Here is a 25,483-nt window from a genome sequence, read left to right on the forward strand (position 1 = left end):
TGTATTTGTGTCATATCATATTCTTTTGCATAATTAAAAGGGACAAACTTCTAAAAGTCATCAATTTTGCTTGTTACCTAATTAAAATCGCGTTTCTAGTAAAGAACAGTCATGGTTTATGAATTACCCAAAACTTCTAAAAAGGGATTTGCACAAATTTGCCTCATGCAAATACGTCGCAAAAATGTGAAAATTGAGGAATGATCGGGGAAAAAATGATGGTAAATCCTACATTTGCAAACCAAAAACACAGGGTTGTCTCCATGATATGGAAGCAAATAAGGTATTTAACATTCTTGCCCCAGATTTGCCTCTCAGTTTGTATATATTTGTTACATATTTGCCCAGAGCAAATTTGTACAAATACATCTCTTTTTTTGTGCAGTTAGAGTTTTGAATGGTAAATGACTAAATCTGTCGAGTTCTATCTAGGTTGAGAAATTTCGGTTTACTTTCATCCGACAGGACCGGATTATTTTTACAGCGAATTTTAGCGACGAGCGTTCATATGGTATGGTCTCTCACACTTTTCGACTTACCTACTCACCTGCCAATGACGTTTTCTCTGTTGTTTTTAAAATATTTGAAAATAAACAAAAAAATAAAATATATATATATATCTACTTTCAACTAATGTATTTTATTCGGTCTGTCAAATTCTACAACGGAACAACGAATATTTTCAATAGAATCGTTGTTCTAGGATGCTTGCCACATCTATTTTTGCATTCTCCAACTTAAATCTTTTGACCCATGATAGACGGACTAACACCCTATCTTTTTCTGCAATACCGTCTTTTGGTGCTTGTTTGCCTTTTTGTAAAGGGAGGAGAGGGAGAGTAAAACTGTTTTTATTGACAAAGATCATAGTTTGCGAGAGGAGATGACTTTTTCGGCTCCTGGATCAAGAGCCGAAAAAGGCGTCTGCTCTGGCAGGCTAGAGGAGGAGAAGGGTTGTCAATTTCTGTTTTTGGTTTTGCAAATAGAGATATCAAATATCTAGTGGGAGTTTTGAAAAAGTTTTTGCCAAATAGACCTCTTACGTCAAGCAGTTTTTTTTTCTGAAAAAAGTAGCCAACATAGAAGCTAAGAGAGCAATCATTGCTGTTGTTATTCTCCTCCTTTCTTCCTCCCCTCTCTTTCTATTTCTCCTTTCCTTGTCTTTTGCAAGTGTGATTATCGAGCTTGTCGGGCGCAAAAAACCTGCCTTTTGACCCTTTTTCACTGAAACAGCAGCAAATATACACTAATCCAGAAGATTGATATCTTTATTGGGCGCGGGATTGGGATATTTTTCGTGGTGATACTCGGGATGCGGGCTAAAAACAGAAGAGGCATGCGGGAATTTTAATAACCAGCGGGAGCGGGATTTCCTATTTTTATGGGGATGGGATGCGAGAATCGTAAGGGAAAAATAGTGGGATACGGGATATTAGTTTTGTCTTGACAAAAAATTTATTAGCGTTGACTGAAAAAAAGTGGTTCTTTAGTGTGTATACCGCCTTTGTAATCAAGCTATGAGCGTCAAAGCTAGTGAAGCCTGTCAAATTATCACTTTTGTGTGTTGTTCGTCTTTTCTGGTTGTGCTATTTTTATCGTTTTCGTTACTTGGAAAGAGGTATCAAATCACTGGGGTTAGAAGTCACATTCATTAAGATCCTGCATTGATCTGCACTGATTCCTGTTTTGCTCACGGATTTGACCTTTTCTGCTTTTGCCTGGACGGACCTGGACGATTCTTTGGACTGAGGGTTTGTTAAGCAAGTCTGGTCACGGTATGGCCACACCCAGCACTGATGGAAGTGGACAATCACGACAATGTGGTAGACATCATAAATTGTGGGGCTCTGTATTACGAAAAAGGTGCCAGTGGGAATGCGTTTCTTCCGAAAGAAATATTTAGAGCTCCTGTTACAAGGGAAGTGAAGACCTTGAAAGTCGTAAAGAAACAGTGAAGGTGAGTCGACCTGAGTTTTAGAGTTCAAGAGAACTCAAGAGAGCTCTGAGTTTCAACGACCTCAATATCCTTGTATATACGGTAACCTGGAATATCAATGGACTTTGTGCCCTGCGTTACGGTAGGGTAGGGTAGGGTAGCCACTTTGGATGGAGAAGCAAACTTCCTGCTTTGAAGGGTGTCCGCATTTGGTCGTGCTATTCGATTCAATAACAGGTTTATGTTTTCATAAAAGATACCATTTTCTCAGTCTTTACAACCTGTGTGTTTATATACATTTTCCTACACTCCACATTAACAATTGACAGAATTGGCTTCATCTCCTGATGGAAACTAGCAGCAAAGCAGTCGAATCATCGTGAGACAGACAGATAACATCAATCTACCTAACTTCAAAAATACAGGACTTAAAATATCGAAGTAAAAATGTACTGATGCGCGGACGAAAAAATAAGCAAAACAGAAAATAAAGTTACGGTCACTTATTGTGATGTTGAGAACCTTGACCATCAAAACTGACAATTGTCAGAAGGTAAGACTTATATAACGTCTATTTCAATAATCAAGCAAAAAATCTCGTAAAAAAATGGGGCAGGATCGGGATTCAGGCGTAAAATAGAGCGGGATGGCGGGATTCAGAAGAAAAAAAGGCAGGGAAGCGGGATTTGAGAACCCCTATTGTGGACCCTCGTCTGAATACCTTATTTTGCACACATTGCGGGCCTTCAGGGCAAGACTTTGACTCGGCCATAGACTGGGCCGGGAACTGGATTGACCGAAAAATGGCGGCAGAAGTTGATGATGATCCGCCGATCTCGCAGAACTCTGAGTTATCTTCTTTTCGCTCCTTCAAACAAGCTGGTTTGGACAGACGACGGCCTTCGTAAGTTTATGTTTTTCTCCCCTATACTGTCAGAGCCTATTACAGTCTCGCGAGACACGCGAGAAACTTCAAATCCATGAAATGAACAAGATGGCGGCATGATAGAGCTTGCTGTCATGTCGTTTTCAATAGATCAGCGCGTCAGTGTTTCCTTTTAGACTCTAGAAAATTCAAAACTTACTCAAGGCTCGATATCACTTCTTCTAGTCTGGGCCGGTTTTGGTTATAGAGCTAAGAGCCCTTGATGAATTTCATGGGCAGTGTAAAAAGCGATTATGTCTTAAACTCGACCTTCTCATTACAATCTGAAATTTTACCCAATAAATTGATGCTATGTTGATAAACTCGATCTGCCTGTGCTAGATTTGAGGCTTCTTACCTGGAGCAAAATTTACACAGAACTCAATAAATGGTAACCATTCACATAATTTACTTGAAATTGCTGAAAGTGAGGCATCAAAAAGACCTGGATTGTACCATATCAGATCAACCCCTGTAACTCACTAAATGACAGAAGGTAAGGGATAGGGTTACTGGAAATGATCCAATCCAGTCCAATCTACATTTTGCCAACGGTGTCAGCCAACGGTTTTGCCAACAGCGTAAGCTAGGACATGCTAGCTATAGCTTGCCCAAATGGCAAGCTGTAAAACTAAATTTCCACCCTGGGCCTCTAAAATGGAAGGCACAAAAGTAAAGGGTAAGTCAAGGGGTGGTCTGGAAAAATGATCAGTGTTCTCCTTAAATTTTAGCACTGCAGGTAATTGGCTATTCATGGCCGGTAAGGCCAAAAAATATGCGTCAGAGGGGCACTGTCCTTGGGAGAAGAAGGGGTAGTGGAGTGAGGGACATGGCCCCACCCTTGCTGAGAAATTTAGGAGCTAAGTTCTCTAGTACTACAACATCATTCCCTCATTTTAAGACATCTTTTATGCAAATCAGCCTATATCTTTAGACAACAATTTAAAACATTTGATTCTGATAACGATTACATGTATAGTGAGTACTTTTCCATCATTTCCTTGTGAGAGTCGGATTGGATCACAACTTGAGTATTTTTTTAAACTACTTATTTAATTTTAGTAAACCTTTAAGTGCTGCTTCAAGCAGTAAATTTTAACAGTTACTGCCTGATAAGGAGAACACTAAATGATATCAAGAAAACGCTTCATTCACTCTCAAGGAATGGGTTTTGAAGTTGATTTTTTAAATTCTTTTTTTCTGTGAACCTCAAAATAATACTAGGTCTTGGCAAGTGTTAGATTTTACCACTTAAGGTGTGGCTGCATTGTGTTTTGGTGGACCATAAATTTCCGAAGTGTTTAAACATTTTCTTTTGTCTTCTAGAAAACGCCAGACAACTGTGAGAAGTTTTAAGATCAAAACAAGCTGGAGCAGTGATGCATCATCCACTGCCAACACTATTATCTCCAGTCAAGTAAGGACAAATTGCCATCCTTTTATCCATTAATTTCTTAATCTTTTCATTTTGTATAATTTGATGCAGAAGTATTTGCTTTCACAGCGTCCCTGTAAATCCAAGGTTTAAATAAAGTTGATCTTTATATGTATAACAGAGGAAAAAGCTTGTAGCATTACCAGTCTTTTGTCTTCATCACCATTACAGCCTTTTTCAGGGTTGTACGAGTGTTTGTATTCCCTTAGTTCTGGTACCTCAGCCTGCTTGCAAGATTTTCAGCAGTTCATGTGTGTTTTTTCTATTCACTATTTTGTATGAGTAGCATTTTTGCACAAGCAAGTGTTTTATATTTTTTTACAGTGCTTTTGCTTTCCTTCCCCCCATGTCTCCCTTTGCAAAAAATGATTGTTAGAATTTTCCACTGATTCCTTTGGTTTCAAAGTGATGGGCCCTGGTGAAATTTTAAGTATATGGCCCTGCTGTTAGCTACATTGCCTGTAGTGAAACCACTTTATAGCTGGTGTATCTCCTAAGGATTGGCTTTATGGTGCGAGGTTCTGACCTACATTTTGCAATGTTGGTGTTAATACGTGCAAATTTTAAATTACAGGACAGGCCCCTGTTGTTCAAAAGTTTGATAGTGCTATCCACTGCATAAATCACTATCAGTTGAATAAGTGTTGGGGAAACCAATTGCATTATCCACTGTATAGAGATTTATCCAGTGGATAGTGTTATCCAGTCTTTGAACAACTGTACCCTGGTTTATACATAGTCAGTCTGTCTATTCAGTAATAATGTTAGTAAATCTCCGCTAGAATTCTATGGAATCCCACATTCTGATTGGCAGATGTAACTTATTGCAGGTACTTAATTTTGCAGTCTTAAGTTTTGTGTTTTTTTTGCAATTGTAAAAAATCATGAAATTAAAGATTCACGAATAAAAAGCCTCACGAAATTTCAACACGCAAAATTTAATACTCATAAAGAAAACTCAAATCACAGAAAAACTGATTAACACCAAGAGATGTAAGTGTAATGAAGCTAAAATCCTGACAAATGTGTTTTACCTGAGGAGGAAAGCTTTATCGGGTGGAAAGCGGTGAAACAATACCAACATTTAAATTGATCAGTCCGCCCTTGTGAAAGAATTTGCTGGAGAGTTTGAATGTTTTGTTTTTCACTACCCTTGAAAAATATCAACAATGTTCAGTCCTCAACCTATGACCCTGTTGTGAAAAAGAAAGCAACATTTGTTTTCATTGAAAAAAGGATAAAGTATAATATTTCTTCAAAAATCAAGGTAGAAGCCAGATAAAAAGGCTAAGAAATAAGCTGAAAAACTTATAGATTGAGACAACATACGCGATAACTTGTACTGCGATTAGATTGTGTGACTTGTGTGAGAGTCTGTTGTCTGAAAAGGAGAACAACAGTCCCCTTTTCCTGAATTACAAGAGAAACATTCAAGCTACCATCAAAGTCAATTTTAGATCCTGTGCTTTGATTCCGGTAGGATATTCAAGGAAAAATGCTGTACTGCTTGGTAACCTCTTGGTCGAATCATGATAGCCCAATCATGACTGCGGAATCATGTCTAAAAATCCGGGTGTATAGTACACAGCTCTGAAATCAACTGTAATGCTAGTCTTCATTTACGTGACTGCACGATGTAGCTACTTCTTTTGTTCATATGACATAATGTGACTGTGCGATGTGGTCATTATGTCAGCCCACAAATGACTTGCTCATCACTAGAGTTCTCAGATCAGTAGCTCAGTGGTTAGAGCATCTGACTAGTGTTTGGAAGGTGGTGGGTTCAATTCCCATCTGGAACTCAGAATTTTTTTCTGAGTTCTTCTCTCCACACATATCATTCTATTTAATATTTTTGTCTACATATATAAATACTTTTCAAACCAAACTTAATTAAAAAATTTGGAACCTTTTTTCTCTGTTGTTTTGTTTGTTTGTTAACTTTATGTGTTGTTGTTTTTTTTTTTTGTACAGGGGTCATCTACTGATCTTCCAAGGACACAAGAACTATCTACAATTGCCCCAAGTCCAGTTCAGCTTCCATTAGAGACGTCTACTACATCAAACTCAAGGTCTACTGTACCAAAACATACAGCAGCACTTGATCCTGAACCACAAGATACCAGCAGTTCTTCTGTTGTTGAGTGGGCAAGCCCTGTAAATGTTTTACCTGATCCTATCCAGATGCCAATCATCCTTAGGTCAAGGGCGCCTCGTGAAAGTCCAAGTTCAATTGTATTGGAGAGTCCGCAAGCTCATTTATTACAAACAGGTGTGATCATTTTTCTTACAGAAATGGGCACAAAAAAATAATGTTCTAACTGATCAGCATGCAAAGAAAGTCGAGTCCGATAGCCGAGGGCCAGTGGATATTGCTATCGGCCTAGTGAATTCTGTTCTTAATTGCATAACAGGCAAATGAATTTTTTCGGGTACAGTACATGTAATTCAAATAAGAGAAGAACAGGAAACCTGTTATCAATCCTGCTCATCCAATTTTTTTTTTCCAGCTAGTGAAAATGATGTTCGGGCTAGTACGTGCTAACTACAGCTTGCTCGACTAGAAAGCTGTAAAACTGACTTTCTTTGCAACCTGCCTGATACCTCAGAATCAGGTGTCACAGAAATATTATGAACCTTTCTTAAATTTTTTGTGCAAAAATTTGGGTATTTAATTAATTAATTAATTTATTTAATTATTCTACTTCCACTGTTGTGTGCAGTTTGTAAAAATGTTATTACCGTTTTGATTCACTGGTAAAGTAATATTATTGTAATATCATTATTTACTGGTCGTGTTGCTGACAAGCAAATATTATTTTTTATTAACTGAGCAAGCAAAATTTCATTTCGTTATTATAATGAAACATGGCCAGCTGCTGCAATTAATGTTCCTGTGATATCTTTGACAGATGAAGCAGCAAGTGTTATTAAAATACCAAGTCCATCGCAAAAGGTACAAGACAGTTTTATTATCTTTTAAATTTTGCCAGTTTTATATACTCCGTTTATATAATATACTACAAAAGAGGTCAAAGAAAATTTCATGATCAACTCCACAGTTCAGTAGTTAATAAAATTAATTAATTTAAATTTTTTTTTGCTACATGCTGATGATCATCTTCAACCTTTAACTGATTCCTCGTCTCTGTTTGAGAAGACACCACTGTCTGGTCCTGGAAAATTAAAGGCAAAAAGAGGCAGAAAAAGGACAAAAGATGACGCTGAATCAAAAACAACTGAGGAAGAGGATTCTCTAGAAAATGAGTACAGAGGTAATAATAACAAAAATAATATTAATGAAATTTATGGCTACTGATATTACTGTTTCACTCAAAAAAAGCTTTTTCAAAACTACTTCAAGACTGCAGTCAATAATTTACAACCAAAAGTGAAGAACAGAAAATTATGGTAACAAAATAAATCAAAGTGATTTAGGTACAGTTTGGTACATCACTTTGTACATCATTCATTCACTTTTAAGTGGCCATGATGGACAGGTTATTTTAGTGGTTGTTGCCACTCTGGAGAGGTAGCCATATGCGTCATAAAGAGCTTATAACATGATTCAATGAATAATGTACTCAAAAGTAGATTGAGTTTGATCGTCTGGGTGAACGTAGTCCTGAATAGGACTGTTTTTGTTGACACTGACTGACATTTTTGACTCTGAAGATGACTACTGCTCAAGTTGTCAAAACGTCAGTCACTGTCAACAAAAACAGTCCTATTCAGGAATATGTTCACCCGGATGATCAAACTCAACCTACTTATGAAATGACTCCTGGGTTCAAACCTTTCACAGAATAAAGTACTGTTCACCAGGCCAAAATTGTGGCCGTGGTAGAGAGGTACATGGCCATTAGCAGAGGTTCAACTGTGGCAAAAATTTCCCATTTTCATTTTTACCATCAGAAATACGAGGTTTTAAAGAGTAAGATAAAAAATAAAGAACTCAAGGTCAAGATGATAATGGAAATTTCCTACTTTTCCCACTCTAATTTAATTATTTCTTTCTCCAGAAAATAATTTTGTGAGATTGTTTAATGCGGATCAAGGACGGAAGAATAGCATCTCAGAGATCACAGATCTTGATGTTATTCTTACTGCAATAGAGGAAGAGGCCCTTGATATCAGGTGATTAGTAAATCAATCTACTCTAGTAACAATAACAGGCGAGCTTGGACAAGCAAAACGAGCTTGTAACTTCCTGCAGACAGGCGTGCAAATTTCTTGTTAGCAGCTTTACATCTTCCATTGTCACACAATAGTTTCTGATTCAAATTCTGCATGCTCATGTCTAGTATAAGCGTAATGTTGTAACAAACTTTTCATTGGCCAATTTATTTGAGGAGTGATGCTTTGCCATGAACTGTCAGAAAATAAGATACCCTGGAACCCAGGGTAGGAAAATTTCTGTTCCTCAATCCATTTAATTTTTTTTTTTTTGCATTTGTTTATTATCATAGTGCTTGAGTGCGATCGTCCTTTAGTAAGATATCTCAGCTCAGATGTTGAAAAATAAAGCTACTACTAACTGCTGTTTTTTTCATCAACACGTTAAACTTTTTCATTGGGAGAGTGGCTTAAGGTGCCCATCACCTAAAATTTTTTACTTTCTTATCTGAAACTATACCTTATTAAAATAACTTCTGCGAAAAAATTTTGCAGTTTGAACAAAACGCGATTTTTTTACCAATTTTTGAAGTCTACATTTTTGCGGTACACTTGCGCTGCTGATCATGCAAACTAGCAAGCTCACATATGACGTCATGTGATGTAAATTAAGAGACTCGCATTACCTTGCCTTCACCAACTGTACACAAAAAAGATAAATTTCAAGTAAGGATTGAATCACAATGTCTTCATAAGAAGAAAGTTTTTCTGAAAAAGAAAAACCTATCAGAACTCTTAATGTTTTCCTGTCGATAAGGTCACATGTTCCTTAAAGTACATCATAGTCCGAGAGAAGACTAAGACGAATGGTATGTCAAAATGGCGGCAAATTTGAACGTTTTTAAAAAATTCTAAAAAAATCGTCTTTGGCTCAAATCGCAAAATTTTTTCGCAGAAGTTATTTTGATAAGGTGTAGTTTCAGATAAGAAAATAAAAAATTTTGGGTGATGGGCACTTTAAGGCAATAAGTGTCTTTAGGCTTACTATGTGATCTAAATATTTTTAAATCAAACTTTTCCCGTGGAAGGATTATTTTGCAGCTGCCACGCGGGCCAACTACATTATCAAATACTGTATTTAGATAATCATTCAGTGAAAATATAGGGCCAATAACTCCACGCAATAATTTTGTGTTCATTCCAAATCAACTTCCAATTCTGTTCGCCAGATGACCTTCCCCTCCACGCAAGAATCAGCCCCATGAAGCGAGGGTGGGACACGCAAAGTTTTCTTGGAGCTCCATCCACCATTTTGTCCTTTTTTGACATAGATGAGACTCATTTCTTGATTGGGCGTTTCACTCACAGGCAGCCCAATAATTAACACACTGACTGCATTTTGTCATCAATTTAAGTTTCCATGGAGTTGGTTTATCCTATTTAAAGGATAATTGACCTGTTATGAACTCATTTTGTTTTTTTCCTCCGTTTAAACTTTGCAGGAACGAAATGAGGTCTTCAGCTGGTAAACAGGCTATAAAGGAGTTCTTCATTCAAATGAGAAAATCCTTCAGTGAAACTGTATGTTGTGACTAAACACATAGGGCCTCCTCCATGCATGCTCTTTCCTACTGATGATGATGATGATGATGATGATGTTCATGATAATGTTGATGATACTGATAATGAATACTATAATTCTAATAATAATAATAGCTTGATAATGGTTTAATATTGATAATGATCATTAATGATATTGATAACATAATAATAATGATGATGATGATGATGATGATAATGTACAAGGTAGAAAAGGGGTGGGGTTGTTGCAAATCACAATGCTTTTACCCTTTAAATATGTCAATGATCCCAACTGATTAAAAACAGTTAAGGGTATTTTATGTTCGATTTATGAGTCAGCTTCAATACATGCACAAAAAGCTAGGACCTAGTGAATGCATTATACATGTACCTAGAAGATTATTCTTTGGCTTTTTTTTTTCTCCTTTGTCCTCGCAACTGTTTATTTATGTATTTATTGTCATACTATCATAGGTATTTATTTATTTATTTATTGAGCCTGCCTCTCCTTATGATTTCATTGTAAATTGGCCTTTGGCATAAAAACCAATATTTGGATGAATTTCTTATGCGGTGTACATCTGGTCTTGTTTGATATCCATTTCTATATGTGATATATTTTTCACTCTCCCATAAATTATTTTGCAGATTGATATTTACAAAGAAAATCACATGCTGAAAGCTGACCTCAGAAAGGTACAGTATGACAGAGATATTTTGCTTTGTTTTGTTACTATCTTTTCTGTTAGAGTTAGATTATGGTAATGAATCTTGACTACAAAGTAAAGAAATTAAAGGCTAAATGACCAAAATCCCTAACACAAAAAACTGTAACAATTCTTAATAATAATTATGGACTCAAAGATGAGATCTTATTGAGTTTAGTAAAATATGACATCCAGGTTTCAAAGAAAATCAGTTATACAGCTTGTTCTTTGGGCAAGCTGTAGCTAGCATGTTCCAGCCCAAGAGTCACTTTAACTAGCCCACCCAAAATTTTTGATTAGCAGGATTGATTATAGTACCTCTAATTTCAATTCCCCCAAAAAACTTCACTTTAAAACCCATTGGGCAAGTTAATAACAGAATTCACTTGCCTGATAGCAAGATCCACCAGCCCCTGGCAACGGACATGACTTCTTTGTTTCTGATAAAGTAAAGGTACACACGAGCTTAGGGCCCAAACAGCCAGAGCTTATCCCAGTTTCTTTAGCTTGAAGCATGCCTAGGAATATTGCTACTCCCTCCTGGATGGGATGTTGGTCCATCACAAGGTTACTCCCAGCAGTATGTCGCTGCTACCCATTTATATACCTGAGTGAGGGGAGAAAAAGTGGAGTAAAGTTTCTTGTCTAAGGAAACAACGCGACGGGCGGGGCTTGAACCCCAGACCTCCAGATCCAGAGTTTGAGGTGTTAACTGCTCAGCCACACATTCCTCCACATATTTTGGTTAAGGCATTTCACTTAATTTGATAAATAGAATGAAAATGATTGATTTCAAAGATGAGATCTTGATGGCATTTGGAATAATATGGCATCTTGTATTTTTGTGAGCATTTCAATAATATTGTCAATTCAATAAAAAGTGCCATCATAATTATACTAAGTTATTACTCTTATGTCTGGTCAAGGGCTCTCTCTCTGTTATTTTTTTTGTAAGAATGTACCCCACTACAATTCTCTCACATTGATGGGTCGTTGGCATCTAGCTGCAAGCATGATAAAAACAAGACCTGTCACCAAAGGGTGGATGAGCTACTTATGAGCCAATGGGCAGCATGCAACCTTGAGTTTGGAAAACCTCAATGCCAAACCAGTTCCCGATATTCTGGTGGTAAGGGCCAGTCAAGCAATCAACCATTAATTTCAGGACATTCCCATGATTACCTTTCAGGCAAAATCAAAGGTGAACAAGCTTCGTAAAGAACTCCTAAGTGTTCAACAAAAACGGACAAGGTAGTTTTGTGCATAAAAGAATGTTATAATTTCTATTTGCCTGAAAATAAATAAATTTATATTCAGCATAGGTAGTGGTACCCTGCGAGCAGAAGCTACATTTCGCTGTGTGAGCTGGCGTGCGAAAAGTAGCCTCTGCCAACAACCATTCAAATCCGTCCAGAAATCTGGATGAATAAATTTAAAAAAACAGGTTTTTTCCTGTTCTTGACCAGTTTAGAGCATTGCGTAGCAAATCAAAGTTGTCAGATTTTTTTTTATTCCTGTGAAACTTGCGCCATTTGACGACAAACCTGATGATTGATTTCGCTTGCAAATCACGTGACAAATTTTGCACACGCACGATAGAAAATTGAACAGTTGTCAGCAGAGGCTACTTTTTGCACACCAGCTCACACAGCAAAAATGTAGCCTCTGCTCGCAGGGTAGGGTAGTGGGTACAGTGTATTAAAAAGATGTTCAGGGACATCCTTTACTTGAATCCTCATACCCTTTTATTATGAGTGCCATTTAAACCTCTCTCTCCCAAGAATAGGAGTAAACTTCTAATTGTTGGGAGGTGAATGTTACTTGACCATTTTTTCCAAAATAAAAGAGAAACAAAATGATAGTACCATCTGAATGGGAGAGACAATTAATTATTAGTCTGGGGAGGTTAAGTTGTTTGCTAGTCTGCACCACGGGATTCTAGAATTACATACCAATAAAAATACAGTGAAACCTCTATTAAGCGGACCCCCAATTAAGTGGATACCTTCTATTAAGCGGACACTAAGCTGGGTCCCGAAACGAACGTCTGATATTTCGCTTTATAACGAACCCACATTCAGCGGGCAACTCTATCAAGCAGACGCGGACAACAAAATAAGTTGTATTTGGCTAATATCTATTGTTAAAAACCTCTATTAAGTGGACACCAGACTGAATTGACAATAGTAGTGTTGGGTTACATCCTTGAAATAAAAACTGAAGTTAGTTAATAATTTGCGTTTACAAACAAATTAAAGTTGGTAATGAAAGGTAATGAACTTGAACTCCGGATAGCTTCTTTAATAACATGCAACTTTATCACAGTACAGAGTAACCATTGATTGTTGATAGTTAACAAACATTGTACAATTTTTATAGCCTCTATATTAAGCAGACAGCCTCAATTAAGTAGACACTTAGGAAGGTCCCGAAGGTGTCCGGTTAATAGAGGTTTCACTTTAGTACCATTGGATGAGGAAGTACTGTTGTAGAGGTTTTATGTGAATCTTTCGCACTTTGGTGACTCTGGGAAAGAGCGTTAAAGTTAAGGAGAGAATTTTGTTTCTGTAAATGATAAAATATTAATGTTTTTCTCTCTGTTATACTAGGATTTCAGCAAAGCTTGAAAGTGAGAAAAAGAAACTACAAGAAAGCAGTGAGAGACAAAAGGTTTAAAATAAAAAAATGGTTATTACCCAGCTTAATAGTTTGTGGCTTTGCAGTTTTCTAGGTTGATCTGACTTCCAATGTGACTGGTCAAAACACAGTTAACATTTTGACTTGAAAAAAATTTGGGTGTTTGACAATTTGTTCTGTTTTTAAGTCTGACAGTAAAATGATTTTTTAAAACAATTTACCAGGTGCTGGAAGACTTTAGCTCATTCTTAGTCAAACTTCAAGCTTTGCATGAAGAGTGCCAAACAGACCCAACTGCAAAGAAAGGATCCAAGGTGGTAAGAATAGCTTTTCAATTAATTTTATCCTTGTAGAATGAACAATTTGACTCAAATTCTTGAAATTTAGAAGGCTAAATGGAAAGCTCCCCAGAAAAACTACTTTTATCGACAAGTTACTTATGTTATTTAAATAAAGATCTCAGCTTACTAAATAGATGTTATTTTGTGACATTTTTTGCCTCTAATTAATTTAAATAATACTGTTGAGTGAAAACTTAAAAGTGGATATCAGTTTAGGGATCCTCAATCTCTCTCAGAAAAGGGGCTACAAAGTTTACCATATGATAGCGAGGTTTTTGTCTATTTAACTTTTGAAATCTGTGTGCAAAATCATACAGTGTTATCATTCAAATGAAACATCTTTTTATTATGATTTTGCTAAAAGAAATTCTTGAATTTTTTGTCAAATTTATTTTTATTTGGCCTACTGTAGCTCTGTTAGGAGTGAAAGATTATTGAGAATTAGATCTCAGTCCTTGCCGATCATGAGTTAAGATAGGTCTTAAAACAGAGGTCATAGTAATGTACATTTTAATTATAACTTTGATACTGGTTTTTCAGGACTATGGGTCATTCAGCAACCTTCCTAGTTTGATCATTGAAGGACATGGCTTATTGACAGCCGCCAATCAAGTGAATTCCATCAATGTCACAGGGCAACAAAGGATATAATTGTAATCCAAATGGATTTTTGAGGAGTGTAATGTCATGTAAATAAAGAGGTAGTTTATTTTGTTTAAAATACCCTTTTAAGAAAATAAATAAATTTATGTTATATATTCTCGGAAGTAATTTTAGTACTAATGCTAGTGGGGACAAGCAAATGCTTGAAACAGATAATAATTTAAATCCAACATAATGGGGTTAAGAATCCCAACTGGCCGTGAGCAAACCACTTGGCTATTTACAAGCATGGTCAAGAATTGAACTCAGGAGGACTGAGAACAAATCCAGGTAACGGTCACGCATGGACTCCAAATTGCAAATCCAGTGCTCTAACCACTTAGCTGCCTCCTGCAGCAATGTAACAATGATTGATAAACATGAGTAATAAATATAATTAGTAAGAGATGAAGTTTTTCAGATTTGAGATCTAGAATTTTCGGAACATTTGACGTAAAATTTCTTGCTTGCCTGCCTCTCTTAGGATTTTCGAACATCTAAAAAATTGGTATAATTGCCCATTTTTATCAGATTTTTACCCTAAAAAGGTCTCCTAGAATTTTCGGGAGCCTTTTTTCTGGCTGAAATTTTCGAAAAGGTAAGTTTTGATCCCTATAATTTTCGGATCACTAGACTTTCAGCTAGCAAATCCGAACAGATGAAAAATTTTTATGGGATAAAAATATGCCTGTATCTACCTGTTACACACTAAAATACGTTTAACAATGCTATGTTTAAGTGATTTTGAACTATATTCTCATTGGGTGCCCCCTGGACAGTGACAAGCAGCTGTGCAGTTGATGGATATATTTTTTAATGCAGATATCTCACATGCTTGGTTAACATTGAGTACAGACAATTGACAAACCTTCACTAAAGGCCACCTCTCTACAATGGCCACGTCCCTACAATGACCACTTTTTTAGCAGACAGTCCATACATTGACCCTTGTTTTAAACCTCTCTACAACGACCACCATCCTCTGCCCCAAACGCGGCTGTTGTGCAGAGGTTCTACTGTTATTTAGGAGTTGTCGTGTGGCAGCATCTCCTGTTTATAACCAGCTTTGTTGGTAAAAAATCTGTAATTTTTTAAATTTACTTCTGTCCAGTCTTCCAGCAAGATGCCCCCTCATGTACTCAGCTAAAAATATTGTTGTGCTGTGTAGCTCCAGTGAGATACAAAAGCTATTTAGGTTTCTTGGAAACTGACCACCCACCCATCCCTTAAGTCAACATTATCACTTACTTCTCACTTAGGGCAAAATGTTGGTTTAGGGGAGGGGTAGGTGGGAAGTTTCCCAGAAACCTAAATTGATCTAAAACTAACATAGGTGATTTTATGGCTCAGTCTATGATGCTATAGATTATCCAGATCTGATCATCCCCGACTCCTCCCCCCCCCCCCCCCCCTGTACCTCATCCATGGCATATGTCACACAGGAAAAAATAACGGATTCCCATTTTTGGATATTTTAGGGTATTTAAAGAATACCCATAAAAATCCCAAATTTGGCAAAGTGAGACAAGTCCCAACCAGGGAATTTCCAACCAAGTTCCCTGATTGGGACTTGTCTCACTCTTCCAAATTTGGGATTTTTGTGGGTATTCTTTAAATTCCCTAAAATATCCAAAAATGGGAATCCGTTATTTTTTCCTGTGTTACCCATAATACACCTTTCCAGGAGCTGTTCTTGAATGCTGTGGCCTGGAACAAAACAAGCCTCAATGAACTTTAAAGAAAAGTATCGTAAATTATATGCACAAAACAGTTTCAGAATGTTTAGTTTGCGGGATTGGCGCGCGCGTTGTTCCCTTGCGCGCAAGACTAAGACCAGGGTGACCCCCTTTGGGATCCTTTGGAATTTTTGGCACGTCACACAACAATCTTCACCAAGATTGCGTGACGAATCAGTTACGTTTCCAGTGGTTTTGCTGTATTGGCTGTAAACGACCACGGTGAGTACATACTATGGTTTTAACTTTTGAGTGTAAGGTCAGGCGGTGCTTAACTGATCTTTTGAATTGTTCCTCTAACACCTTTCAGCTGATTTCTTTGTTCGAAAACAGACGCCACGCGAAACCAAGCTGGAGCACAGTGACGCTTTACTCCATATATGGAAGCGCGCTTTGTTGGCTTCCGTCAGTTGATTGGTTAATCCGCACCCTGACGGACGCAAACGCTTCACGCTAATTTTGCCTTCGTTGTGTGCGAGTTGTGTGGCTGTCTCCCGCGATTACAGTATAAAAGAAACATGTCTGCCAGAGGTGGAAAGGCTGCGAAAAGGGCGAAAGCTATTTCTCGCTCGGCTAAAGCCGGCCTCCAATTCCCAGTCAGCCGAGTCCACCGATATTTAAGGCAAGCAACTCATCATTATCGTATCGCATCGGGTGCTCCCGTATATCAAGCAGCCGTCATGGAGTACTTGACGGCCGAGATCTTAGAACTCGCAGGGAACGCCGCGAGGGATAATAAGAAAACAAGGATCATCCCTCGACATATTTTGCTCGCTGTGGCCAACGACGAGGAATTACATCAGGTAAGTTTTAACGATTTCTTACATTCACGAGTTTACTGCTTGATGATCGCCCATGAAGCGATCATTTGATGGTGGTCAAGAGACAAAGTGAACTTGGCAGATGGTTCTTTTTTGTCAAATTGAAATTTACATGCAAATCTATTTTGGAATTCGTCTTGTCTGCTTCGTGTGATATGTCCTCCCATGGCATATCTTACAAGGATTAAATTCTCGAACACAGTTTACAATACAACTAGTGTAACCACGTTTAGCCCACGAGAGTTAGCTTGCTTGACCCCTAAGCACAAAGCCTAGCACTGAATTTATAAAAGCTTATTTCAATCATATTTGCCACAAAATAAAGAATTACTACCTACTGTTGAATGATCGGCGTGGATAAATACGATTTACTGATGTTTCTTTTTCGTATCTTATTAAAAGGAGCAGATTTTGTTTCATTTTGCTGATCAAGATTTCGAACAAATATCAACCATGCGAACATGGTCAAACGGCTGTTGTTCACGGAATTTGTTGTAAAAATGCTATGATCATTGAAAATAATCCACTCCTTTCATTGATACCTCCGTAAAATCACCTCAAGATTCCTTGTTTATATCCCAGCTCCCACGTTTTATTTTTTTTTTTCCGGCATGTTAATCAGTCTTGCCCCTGTCTCTTATTCAAGTAATAAATTCACGTTTTGATGTCATTGTCTTCTTTGTGTCCGGGAGAGGCCATGTTCACCTCAGTGTTGGGTAAGGGATGTATAGTTCAGAAAAGCAAATGAAATGAGTGCCAAGTTATATTTCTTGCATTCTCTTTTAGTGATCTTGAGAAAAATGTGTTAAGCAAGAGAGTGCAGAAAAAACTGTTGTAGGGGAACAAAACCTTGTATTTTTTTTTAAAAAAAATTCTCATTTTTCCAATAGGAGAAATAGGAAATAAAATATTAAGGAAAATTACCAGTTGTTTATAATACGCTATACTACTGAATACAGTTGAACTCATTGATCTAAGAAAACGTTTTTCCTTGTTTGTTGTTGCTTTTTTCTTTATTTTAATGCTGGGAACTAACTTAATAGAAATGGGGTCCACCACTTTGAAATATTCAGTATCCAAGTGGCTCCATCCAAAAAAAATAATGCCGTGGTTAACTATCTTAATTTTGTATTGATAGTCAAACGTAGCTTGAAACAGGGCTTCTGAAAGGTCGTGGGAAAAAAGTCAAATTGTGCGGGATTTTTAGGGACAAATTCGTGGAAAAATTGGCCGATTTTGCAGGAATTTCGTGGAAATTTTGGGGGCAAATTTGCCAAAAAGCAATCGGTAAAAAGCAGCCGATTTTGTGGTTATTTTCAGGGCAGATTTCCCAAGAATAGGGGTGTTTAATGAAAGGTTTAACAGTACTTTCATGATCATTCCTTTTCCCTCAGTTGCTGAAAGGAGTGACAATTGCGTCCGGAGGTGTTCTGCCTAATATTCATCCAGAACTTCTGAAGAAAAGAAAAGGTGGCAAACTAGTAGCACCTGAGGAATTAAAACCAAAGAAGCCTAAAGCGAGTACAGCACCCAAACAGAAAGCAGGGACATCTGGCAAGAAAATGCCAGCCAGCCCAGCTAAAAAGACACCAGAAAAATCCCAAGCCTCTGGCAAAGGCAAGAAAAAGGGGGTAAGTACAGTGCTTATGTGATTTGACTCAAAAGATGCAAGACATTGTTGACACACACTCAAAAATCAGTTCTTTCTTCAATGAAGCTGTTATGGAGGTAGCACATCTACTTGGCCGTTCTTTATCTACCCAATTCCTGGTTGAATTGGAATTTGTGAGTATGGGTTTTTGAGGTGAGGGGAAAACTGAAGTACCCAGAGAAGAACCTCTTGGAGCAAAGGAGAGAACCAACAACAAAGTTAAACCTTATATGGTGTCAACACCAGGATTTGAACTATGATGGGAGGCATATGCATTCATCACTAGACCACCTTTGCACCCAACTAATGAATTCTTTCAATTAATGTTTTCTCTTTTTGTCCAGCCTGCAGCAAAGAAAGGAGCTGATAAATCTGGACCAGGAGCTGGCATTTCTGTTCTCTCCGAGAAAGCTCTCTTTTTGGGACAAAAGGTAAGGACATCATTGTTATCGCTGTTAAAAACAAACTGACAAGCAAGTTGCAGGGCATCATACAATACAGTAATGAGATTTTAGTGAGCTGCTGATCATTATGTGGCACCTAGGTGGACCCTGGTTGTGCACGAGTCTTCAGGGCCCAGTTGTTTGGAAGCCAATAATTATTAGCGCTAACGCAGTGTTAAATTTTCACCTGGTATTCTTTTTCTTTTCATCAAAAGCACTCTCTTGTATACTTTTCTATATTGTTTCATCAAATTGCAGGCAAAGAGAATTAAATTGGATTTGTTTTTAAGCTCTCATATATGAGTTCAAATTTCGCAGTAACCTGGGGTTATCTTAACCCAGCTTCAAAACACCTGGTCCAGAATGGTAGGACCAGGTTTGCTATGTGTCCTGGGTCTGTACATAAATTGTGACAACTCAGCCTCTGCTTATTAAGCCTGTGCCGCAAACAAAACTAAAGCTCTGGTAAAGTCTGGCTGTGAAACAACAGCACCAAAATCCTTGTTCTGGGACCCCACCTGTGTACCAGGATGTGAGTATGTACAGTGATTGGCCTGTTAAAAAAGCCATCGTCGATTTACCAATCAGGGTGAAAGGAAAGTCAAAACATACTTCCAGTCACTAACACTATTGAGGGCCCAGATCCCTAATAGCTAAAGGATCTTAGTATTGCTTCACAGATGTTACTTATTGCGGTTAAATCATGTCTGAGACAAAGGTTAGCATGACGTCTTAGACAATCAAAATGTGGAAAGTCCTTGTCTTCAACTTGATAGCATGAGGAGTATTACCCTTTTAGAGCTGTTATTAAGGGCAGTAGCCTGTAACACAGGTCTGTTACAGCTGAGCTTGAACTTGATGTAGCCAGTGCATGATCAAAGTGGAATACTAAATTTTTTTTGTGAGATAATAGGCATTTTTAAGGATGCTTCAAAACTTGATGGTCAACAGCAATTAACCCTTTTTTTTATGACAGTACATTATGGGTGTCCAGGGGCAGATCCAGAAAATTCAGAAAGGGGTGGCCGGGACACTTAACATCTCTATTCTAGATATTTTTTATTTTTCTAAGACGGAATTCTATAAAAACAATTCGAAAGGTCAAAGGAAAAGGGGTGACCACAGCCCCCTCGGCCCACCCTTAAATCTGCCCATTGTGTCTGTAAAAGTTTAATCCCAAAAGTTACCCACAATCTTGACTTAATTTCCCATTATTGCATTATTCAGTTGTCAGTTATTCAAGGAGACATTGCTGCAATAGAAGCAGATGCTATTGTGCACCCAACCAATGCAACATTTTATCTTGGTGGTGAAGTAGGTATGTATTTCAAATCAAGAGCTTGTATTCTTTATTCTCAATTGTAGCATTACAGGTTTCCTTGACATTCTTGCAGACTATTTATTTTAATTTGTTACAATCATGACTTCTTTTTTATTTGAATGAGAAGAATGAATATTTTCTGTCATTTTTGTGAAATTTTGAAAATACAGTCGACTCCTGATAACTTTGTCTAGGGAAATCAACAAGGTTTGAGCTAGCATGAGTTCAAGTTATTGGGAGAGCAAAGCAAATGACCAGAAATAAGAAAATGGGATGGGTACCGACAAAGACAAAGCATACATGGTTGTTAAAAGTGTAAGTGTATGAAGGAAATCCAAGGGGAAATTGATTTTGGTTCAAGTTAGCGCGAGGTTTGTGTTCACAAGGGTTTGAGTTATTGCGAGTCGACTGGAAACAGTAAAACATAGGATGCTATTTTGGACGTGCCTGTACTGATTCTGATCCAAACCCATCTGTCAGCTATGACAGATGGAAATTCCTACCTCGTAAGTGATAATTCTGGCAACAAATTTTTAAAAAATTTCCATGAAAAGATTTTAGGTCAAGATTTTTTATTGGCAGAGCAGTATTATTTTGAGACCTTTATTACTGGCATATTAATAGAAGGTGGCAGCTTAATAAAGGTTTAAAAAAAGTTGAAGAGTCCTCATGTTTCTTTCGTAGCTGGAAATACAGTCGACTCTCTCTTTACGGACACCTCTCTATAAGACAGACTCCTAGGGCTGGACATCTCTCTAATAAGATGGACAGTGGGTGCCAGTCCCAAGATGTCTGTCTTAGAGAGGGTTGACTTAAGTCATCTGAAAAACAAACCTGAGGCCAAGGGTGTGCTCGTTTGAGCCCCCACCTCTCGTTACATCAGTACTTCATTTTATGGGTTTTTTAAAGCTACTTAAAGCTACAAAGAAAGGCAAAGAAGTTGAAAGAAGGATTTGTGGTCTCATCAAGGAAATCAAAGTCGGGACCTCCTGCACAGAAGGCCGCGCACTAACCAACTGTGCTAATCCTTCCTCTTAGGTTCAACTGTGGTCAAATTTACAACTCTTGTTTTCTTCTTTTCCAGGATCAGTGCTTGAAAAAGCAGGTGGTAAAGAGTTCAAGGATGAGGTGAAGAAACTGTCAGAATCCCACGGCCCATTAGAACTAGCATCAGGTAATGATTTTATACGTGAAGTAGCAGAATAGCATCAACAAAACCTCGATCATGTCAACCCCTGTAACTCTTTCCCTAATCTGGTTGCAGGCCACAAGAGGAGCGGCAATCCTAATATCCAGGTTGCTATTATGCATCCTCCGCAGTAGTTTAGTGACTTTAATACAGGGGTTGATCATGATTCCACTCCAGGTTTTGTTGATGCCTGTTGTATAACACAGATCTTGCTTATTTTGTCGGGCAAGCAAAGGCAGGTACAAAGTGAGCAAGGGGACCCCATGGCACTGTCTTTGCTCCCCTTAAAAACGGGAAAAAAAGAGCTCCTGTTCTGCTATCTATTGGATCTGGATTGCTTAGTGTTCTAACTGTTCACTCTCTTCTTATTGTTCACAGCGGCCATCTGCGATGGTCGAAATCTGAAAGCTCAGTATGTCATCCATGTTCATAGCCCAACCTGGGGAGATGAAACTGAATCTACTGAAAATCTGGACAAAGCTGTGAAGAACATATTAACATTAGCTGATGAGAAAAATATCAAATCAATTGCTATGCCATCAATTGGAAGTGGCGCGTAAGTATGCTTATACTTGCTCTTTTCTTTTGAATGCCATGTTCAATAAAAACAACTTTTTGCAGTTCTCACTTCACAACTGGTCTGACATTGTTTTGTTTCTCGTTGACCCTCTGTGTTCCCTTCAGTGGGAAAATTGGGGTTAATGATAGCTTTGTGGCTTGGCGCACGCTACTGGTGTACACGAGCGTAACACCGTGCCTTATGCACGATTCGCGCTCAAGAAAAGGCACGGTTTTTGTGCCAAAGCACGGGAAAAAAACATGCAAAGGCACAGATAAGGCACACTTTAGGCACAGTTAAGGCACGTTTTAAATATTGCTAAGGCACATTTTCACAGTTTGGGCACAGTTTGGGCACGGTTTAGGCACAAATATTCAACGCTGGGCACTTTTTTGAAAATCTTTGTAACCCGACTTGCAAAAAAGAACAAACTTGGTACGAATTACAGAAATAATTCAGATCAAACACGATACAGTTAGAAGTATAGGAATTGTAAGTTTTGAGCCGCGCCGAAAGTCTGGAAAATTAAAGTATTCTTCGACAGTCCGTGTTTACTCCGAGGATAAAGTGGAAATTCACATGCGATATATGCGGTCTGAACCTTTTCGATTGCCATGCAATTTTATAGACTCGCTTTCTTTCGTTTCTAAAATAAATTGTGAAAGAAAGTCGAAGCCATAATAACAAAAACAGAGCTAAAGAAGTAAGGCACAAAAATAGCCAATAAAAGTCGCAGAAAATACTTTTTGCGATCGCGGTAAAATTGGCCTGAATTTGCATAACAACATAAAAAGTACAAAGTGGTAATTTGAAACCTTCATGCCAACGCGTGTTGTTTTTAAATACAAAATGCGGCTGCTTTTTAAAAGTATTTCTCCAACTAAAAAAGTAGGATTTACACGTAGTAGTAAAATAATTCAAGCTGCTTGTTTGTTTTTGTTTTCTGGCTCTGTAAGTAAAGTAAGTAGCACCATGTGAAAGTACTGCGGAAGAGGTTTCATTTGAATAATTACACCATAAGATTTCCATCCATAGACTCAAAAGTTAGAACAACGTACGAAATAAATAGTACCATGTGAAAGTACTGCTGAGGAGGTTTCATTTGATTGGTCACTTGAATTCGGTCTCAACTGTGTCCATTGTTGAATTTTTTTCTAATATTCATTTTTTGTCTTTTCCTCTTGAAAGCAGCAACAACTTCCCCAAGCAGATAGCAGCCCAGACCATCCTCAAGGCAATCTCCAACTACTTTGTTTCTGTTATGGCATCGTCCCTAAAGCAGATCTACTTTGTTTTGTACGATATGGAATCCATCGGCACTTATACTATGGAACTTGCACGTCTTGACTCATAAGAGCTTCGGACCACTTTTAGTTTAGTACAAATTTTTGTTTGTTGTAAAGACGTTCTGTTGTAGTGCTGAGGTTGAACCTACTTATTATGTTCCTGGCCAAATGGGCTTCATTTTCGGTGTTTTAGCTCACAATAGCATTCCAAGACAGCAAGTAGTCACTTTTTTCCGAGGTAGCAAAACCGTCGATACATCGGAATATGCAGTTAATAAATACCTTTAGATTAGCACAAGTACGAAAACGAGATTTGGCTTAAAGTTTTTCTCACGTATTCTAAAAAAGTAGACACCCCGGAATGCTTCAGTTTTTTTACCAGCAAAGTTAACACATTTATTTTTATTGTAGGCGGTTAAACCCCCTCCCGATCGCAAAGTGATAATATTTCTAACATTTGATAACTTGTTCTGTCACTACGACATTTTCTTTAAAGACGCACTAGAATGACGACGGCTATCGTCTTTTCCCGCCAAAGCAACCGTAGTCGTACTCCTCTTAGAATCTAAAGGTTTCTAATCTCCCCTTGCAAGGCGATTTTTCCCTCTCTTCTTCCTCTCAAGTATGATTTTTGATATTTGAAACGGGGCTTTTTCTTTCGCAGAAATCTTTTCGCCTTGATTTTGCTCGAAGTAAAGAGTTTCGCTTTTTGTTTTAGCTCGTTTTGGCTTGTTGCACTAACGTATGGGGTCCAAAGCAGAAGATTAAGCAAGACGTAATTCTCAAGTCAGGCTTAACTGTTTTGTTTCACCTTGCTGGTCTTCAGAGCCGTCTTCATTTTGCCTGCATTTAAGTTTTGTTGGCTGGAAAGCCTGTTTAGCCGGGAACATTCCTTTACTGCACTCTCATGTTTCTTAGCTTACGTTGTTAGGCTTTGTTCTCAAGTTAACTCTTTCAGTCCCAGTTTTCTCCAAACAAAGTCAGTACATAGCCAAGAAAAAGGTTATGAGATTTGATAACATGATCACCCCCTAATGTTAACTTATAAAATCGTTAAACGTAAATGTTTCGAAAGGCTCAAAACACAACGAAAAAAACTCCTCGCGACCAGAAGAGAAGTCATTTTTGAAATGAAAATATTTTGGTAGCGTTATTTTCATGATCGTTAGGGAATGTTTTCGTATTGAAAGTTGACTAACGATACCCTCGCTATAAATTAGTTGAAGTTTTGTTACCGTCATCTTCTAGAAAGACGCTTGTACTGTAATGACCATAAACCTTCGATATTTTTAATATGTTATTTTTATTGCTTTTTCCAAAAATCCAAACATTTTGTCGTAGTAATTGTACGTTAAAGTAAAAGACACCGGTATGTTCGACCACCATCGGACCAAGCAAATAAAATCAGGACTTGATGTCGACGTTAGACTGCCTTCCATGTTTGTTGTATGTTTTCTTAACTAGATATCACTCACGAACACCATCTTGTCATTTGTTTCTCGTGTTTATGGCTTTCAGTAGTAGTTAAGTCCCAATAGTGACCAACAGCAATTTTCTCCTAACGATATCCATACATTATCATGAGATGAGGTTATGAGAATTAATAAAATGATCACCTAAGAGCAAATACTTTGATCTTTTATCAAATTCTCTTAACTAATTCTTAAAGGAAATGTATAGAGATCAGTTTGGAGAATTTGTATGTGGATATTGGGGCGTAAAGGGGCTTTGTCACGAGGATAATTAGGGAGTTTAAGCAGCTACGTTTTTAACGACGCACGTCAACCGGAAGTGAGCTTTTTATCTCTTTTAATATGCCTTGACGCTATCAAATTTGGATTGCTAAGTGTCTTTACTCTTTTAGTAAAATCCAACTAGTGGTCTATTATCAATGCTGCGTTGTGATTGGTTGAGCTACTACTAGGCTATATGTTATAACCCACCGGTAGCGAAAAGAGCCGGCTTTGAAAACCAAAACAATGGCGGCTTAATTGCGTTTTGCTAGTTTTGCTGTCCCGATATTTTTGATCAACAAGTTGTATTTTACCAAAACAATTATTCCTTTTGCCCTCATTGCCTCTGAGTCAATAGCTATTGACTCAGAGCCCATTCGGGCTCGAGGAATAATTGTTAAATAGAGACGATCTGCCCATGAAT

At 37.8% G+C, this 25,483-nt stretch overlaps 3 protein-coding genes and 1 non-coding gene across 6 annotated transcripts in view; all 4 read left to right on the forward strand.

Annotated features, from left to right (window-relative positions):
* LOC140946484 (uncharacterized) overlaps positions 1–330 on the forward strand; it is a 2,090-nt gene extending 1,760 nt beyond the window's left edge. The window contains exon 1 of the mRNA XM_073395612.1: positions 1–330. This exon is cut by the window's left edge and continues 1,760 nt beyond it. The gene's annotated coding sequence lies outside the window, so the exon portion shown is untranslated.
* A 2,389-nt stretch (positions 331–2,719) lies between these two features.
* Positions 2,720–14,393, forward strand: LOC140946191 (centromere protein U-like). Of its 2 annotated transcripts, none has more exons than XM_073395274.1 (12): positions 2,720–2,840; positions 4,188–4,278; positions 6,271–6,568; positions 7,209–7,252; positions 7,457–7,571; positions 8,319–8,433; positions 9,915–9,993; positions 10,642–10,689; positions 11,890–11,951; positions 13,310–13,370; positions 13,562–13,651; positions 14,219–14,393. In XM_073395274.1, the coding sequence occupies exons 1-12, from the start codon at positions 2,740–2,742 to the stop codon at positions 14,327–14,329; spliced, it is 1,215 nt and encodes a 404-aa protein (XP_073251375.1). In that variant the 5' UTR covers positions 2,720–2,739; the 3' UTR covers positions 14,330–14,393. The 2 variants fall into 2 exon arrangements, with proteins under 2 accessions (XP_073251375.1, XP_073251374.1); XM_073395273.1 differs by having other exon boundaries at positions 13,562–13,654; positions 14,219–14,389.
* Trnat-agu (transfer RNA threonine (anticodon AGU)) lies at positions 6,020–6,098 on the forward strand. Its single transcript has one exon. It is a non-coding gene; the product is annotated as a tRNA-Thr (tRNA).
* Positions 14,394–16,504: 2,111 nt separating the features above from the next.
* LOC140945880 (core histone macro-H2A.1-like) lies at positions 16,505–24,752 on the forward strand. 2 transcript variants are annotated; one of them, XM_073394939.1, is made up of 7 exons: positions 16,505–16,859; positions 18,272–18,508; positions 18,873–18,959; positions 20,199–20,289; positions 21,377–21,466; positions 21,860–22,037; positions 23,232–24,752. In XM_073394939.1, exons 1-7 carry the CDS (start codon positions 16,575–16,577, stop codon positions 23,392–23,394), a joined length of 1,131 nt encoding a protein of 376 aa, XP_073251040.1. In that variant the 5' UTR covers positions 16,505–16,574; the 3' UTR covers positions 23,395–24,752. The 2 variants fall into 2 exon arrangements, with proteins under 2 accessions (XP_073251040.1, XP_073251039.1); XM_073394938.1 differs by having other exon boundaries at positions 16,506–16,859; positions 23,229–24,752.
* The last annotated feature ends 731 nt before the right edge of the window (positions 24,753–25,483 follow it).

This window comes from Porites lutea, chromosome 8 (genome assembly GCF_958299795.1).
Source record: "Porites lutea chromosome 8, jaPorLute2.1, whole genome shotgun sequence".
Taxonomy (NCBI): Eukaryota; Metazoa; Cnidaria; class Anthozoa; order Scleractinia; family Poritidae; genus Porites; species Porites lutea.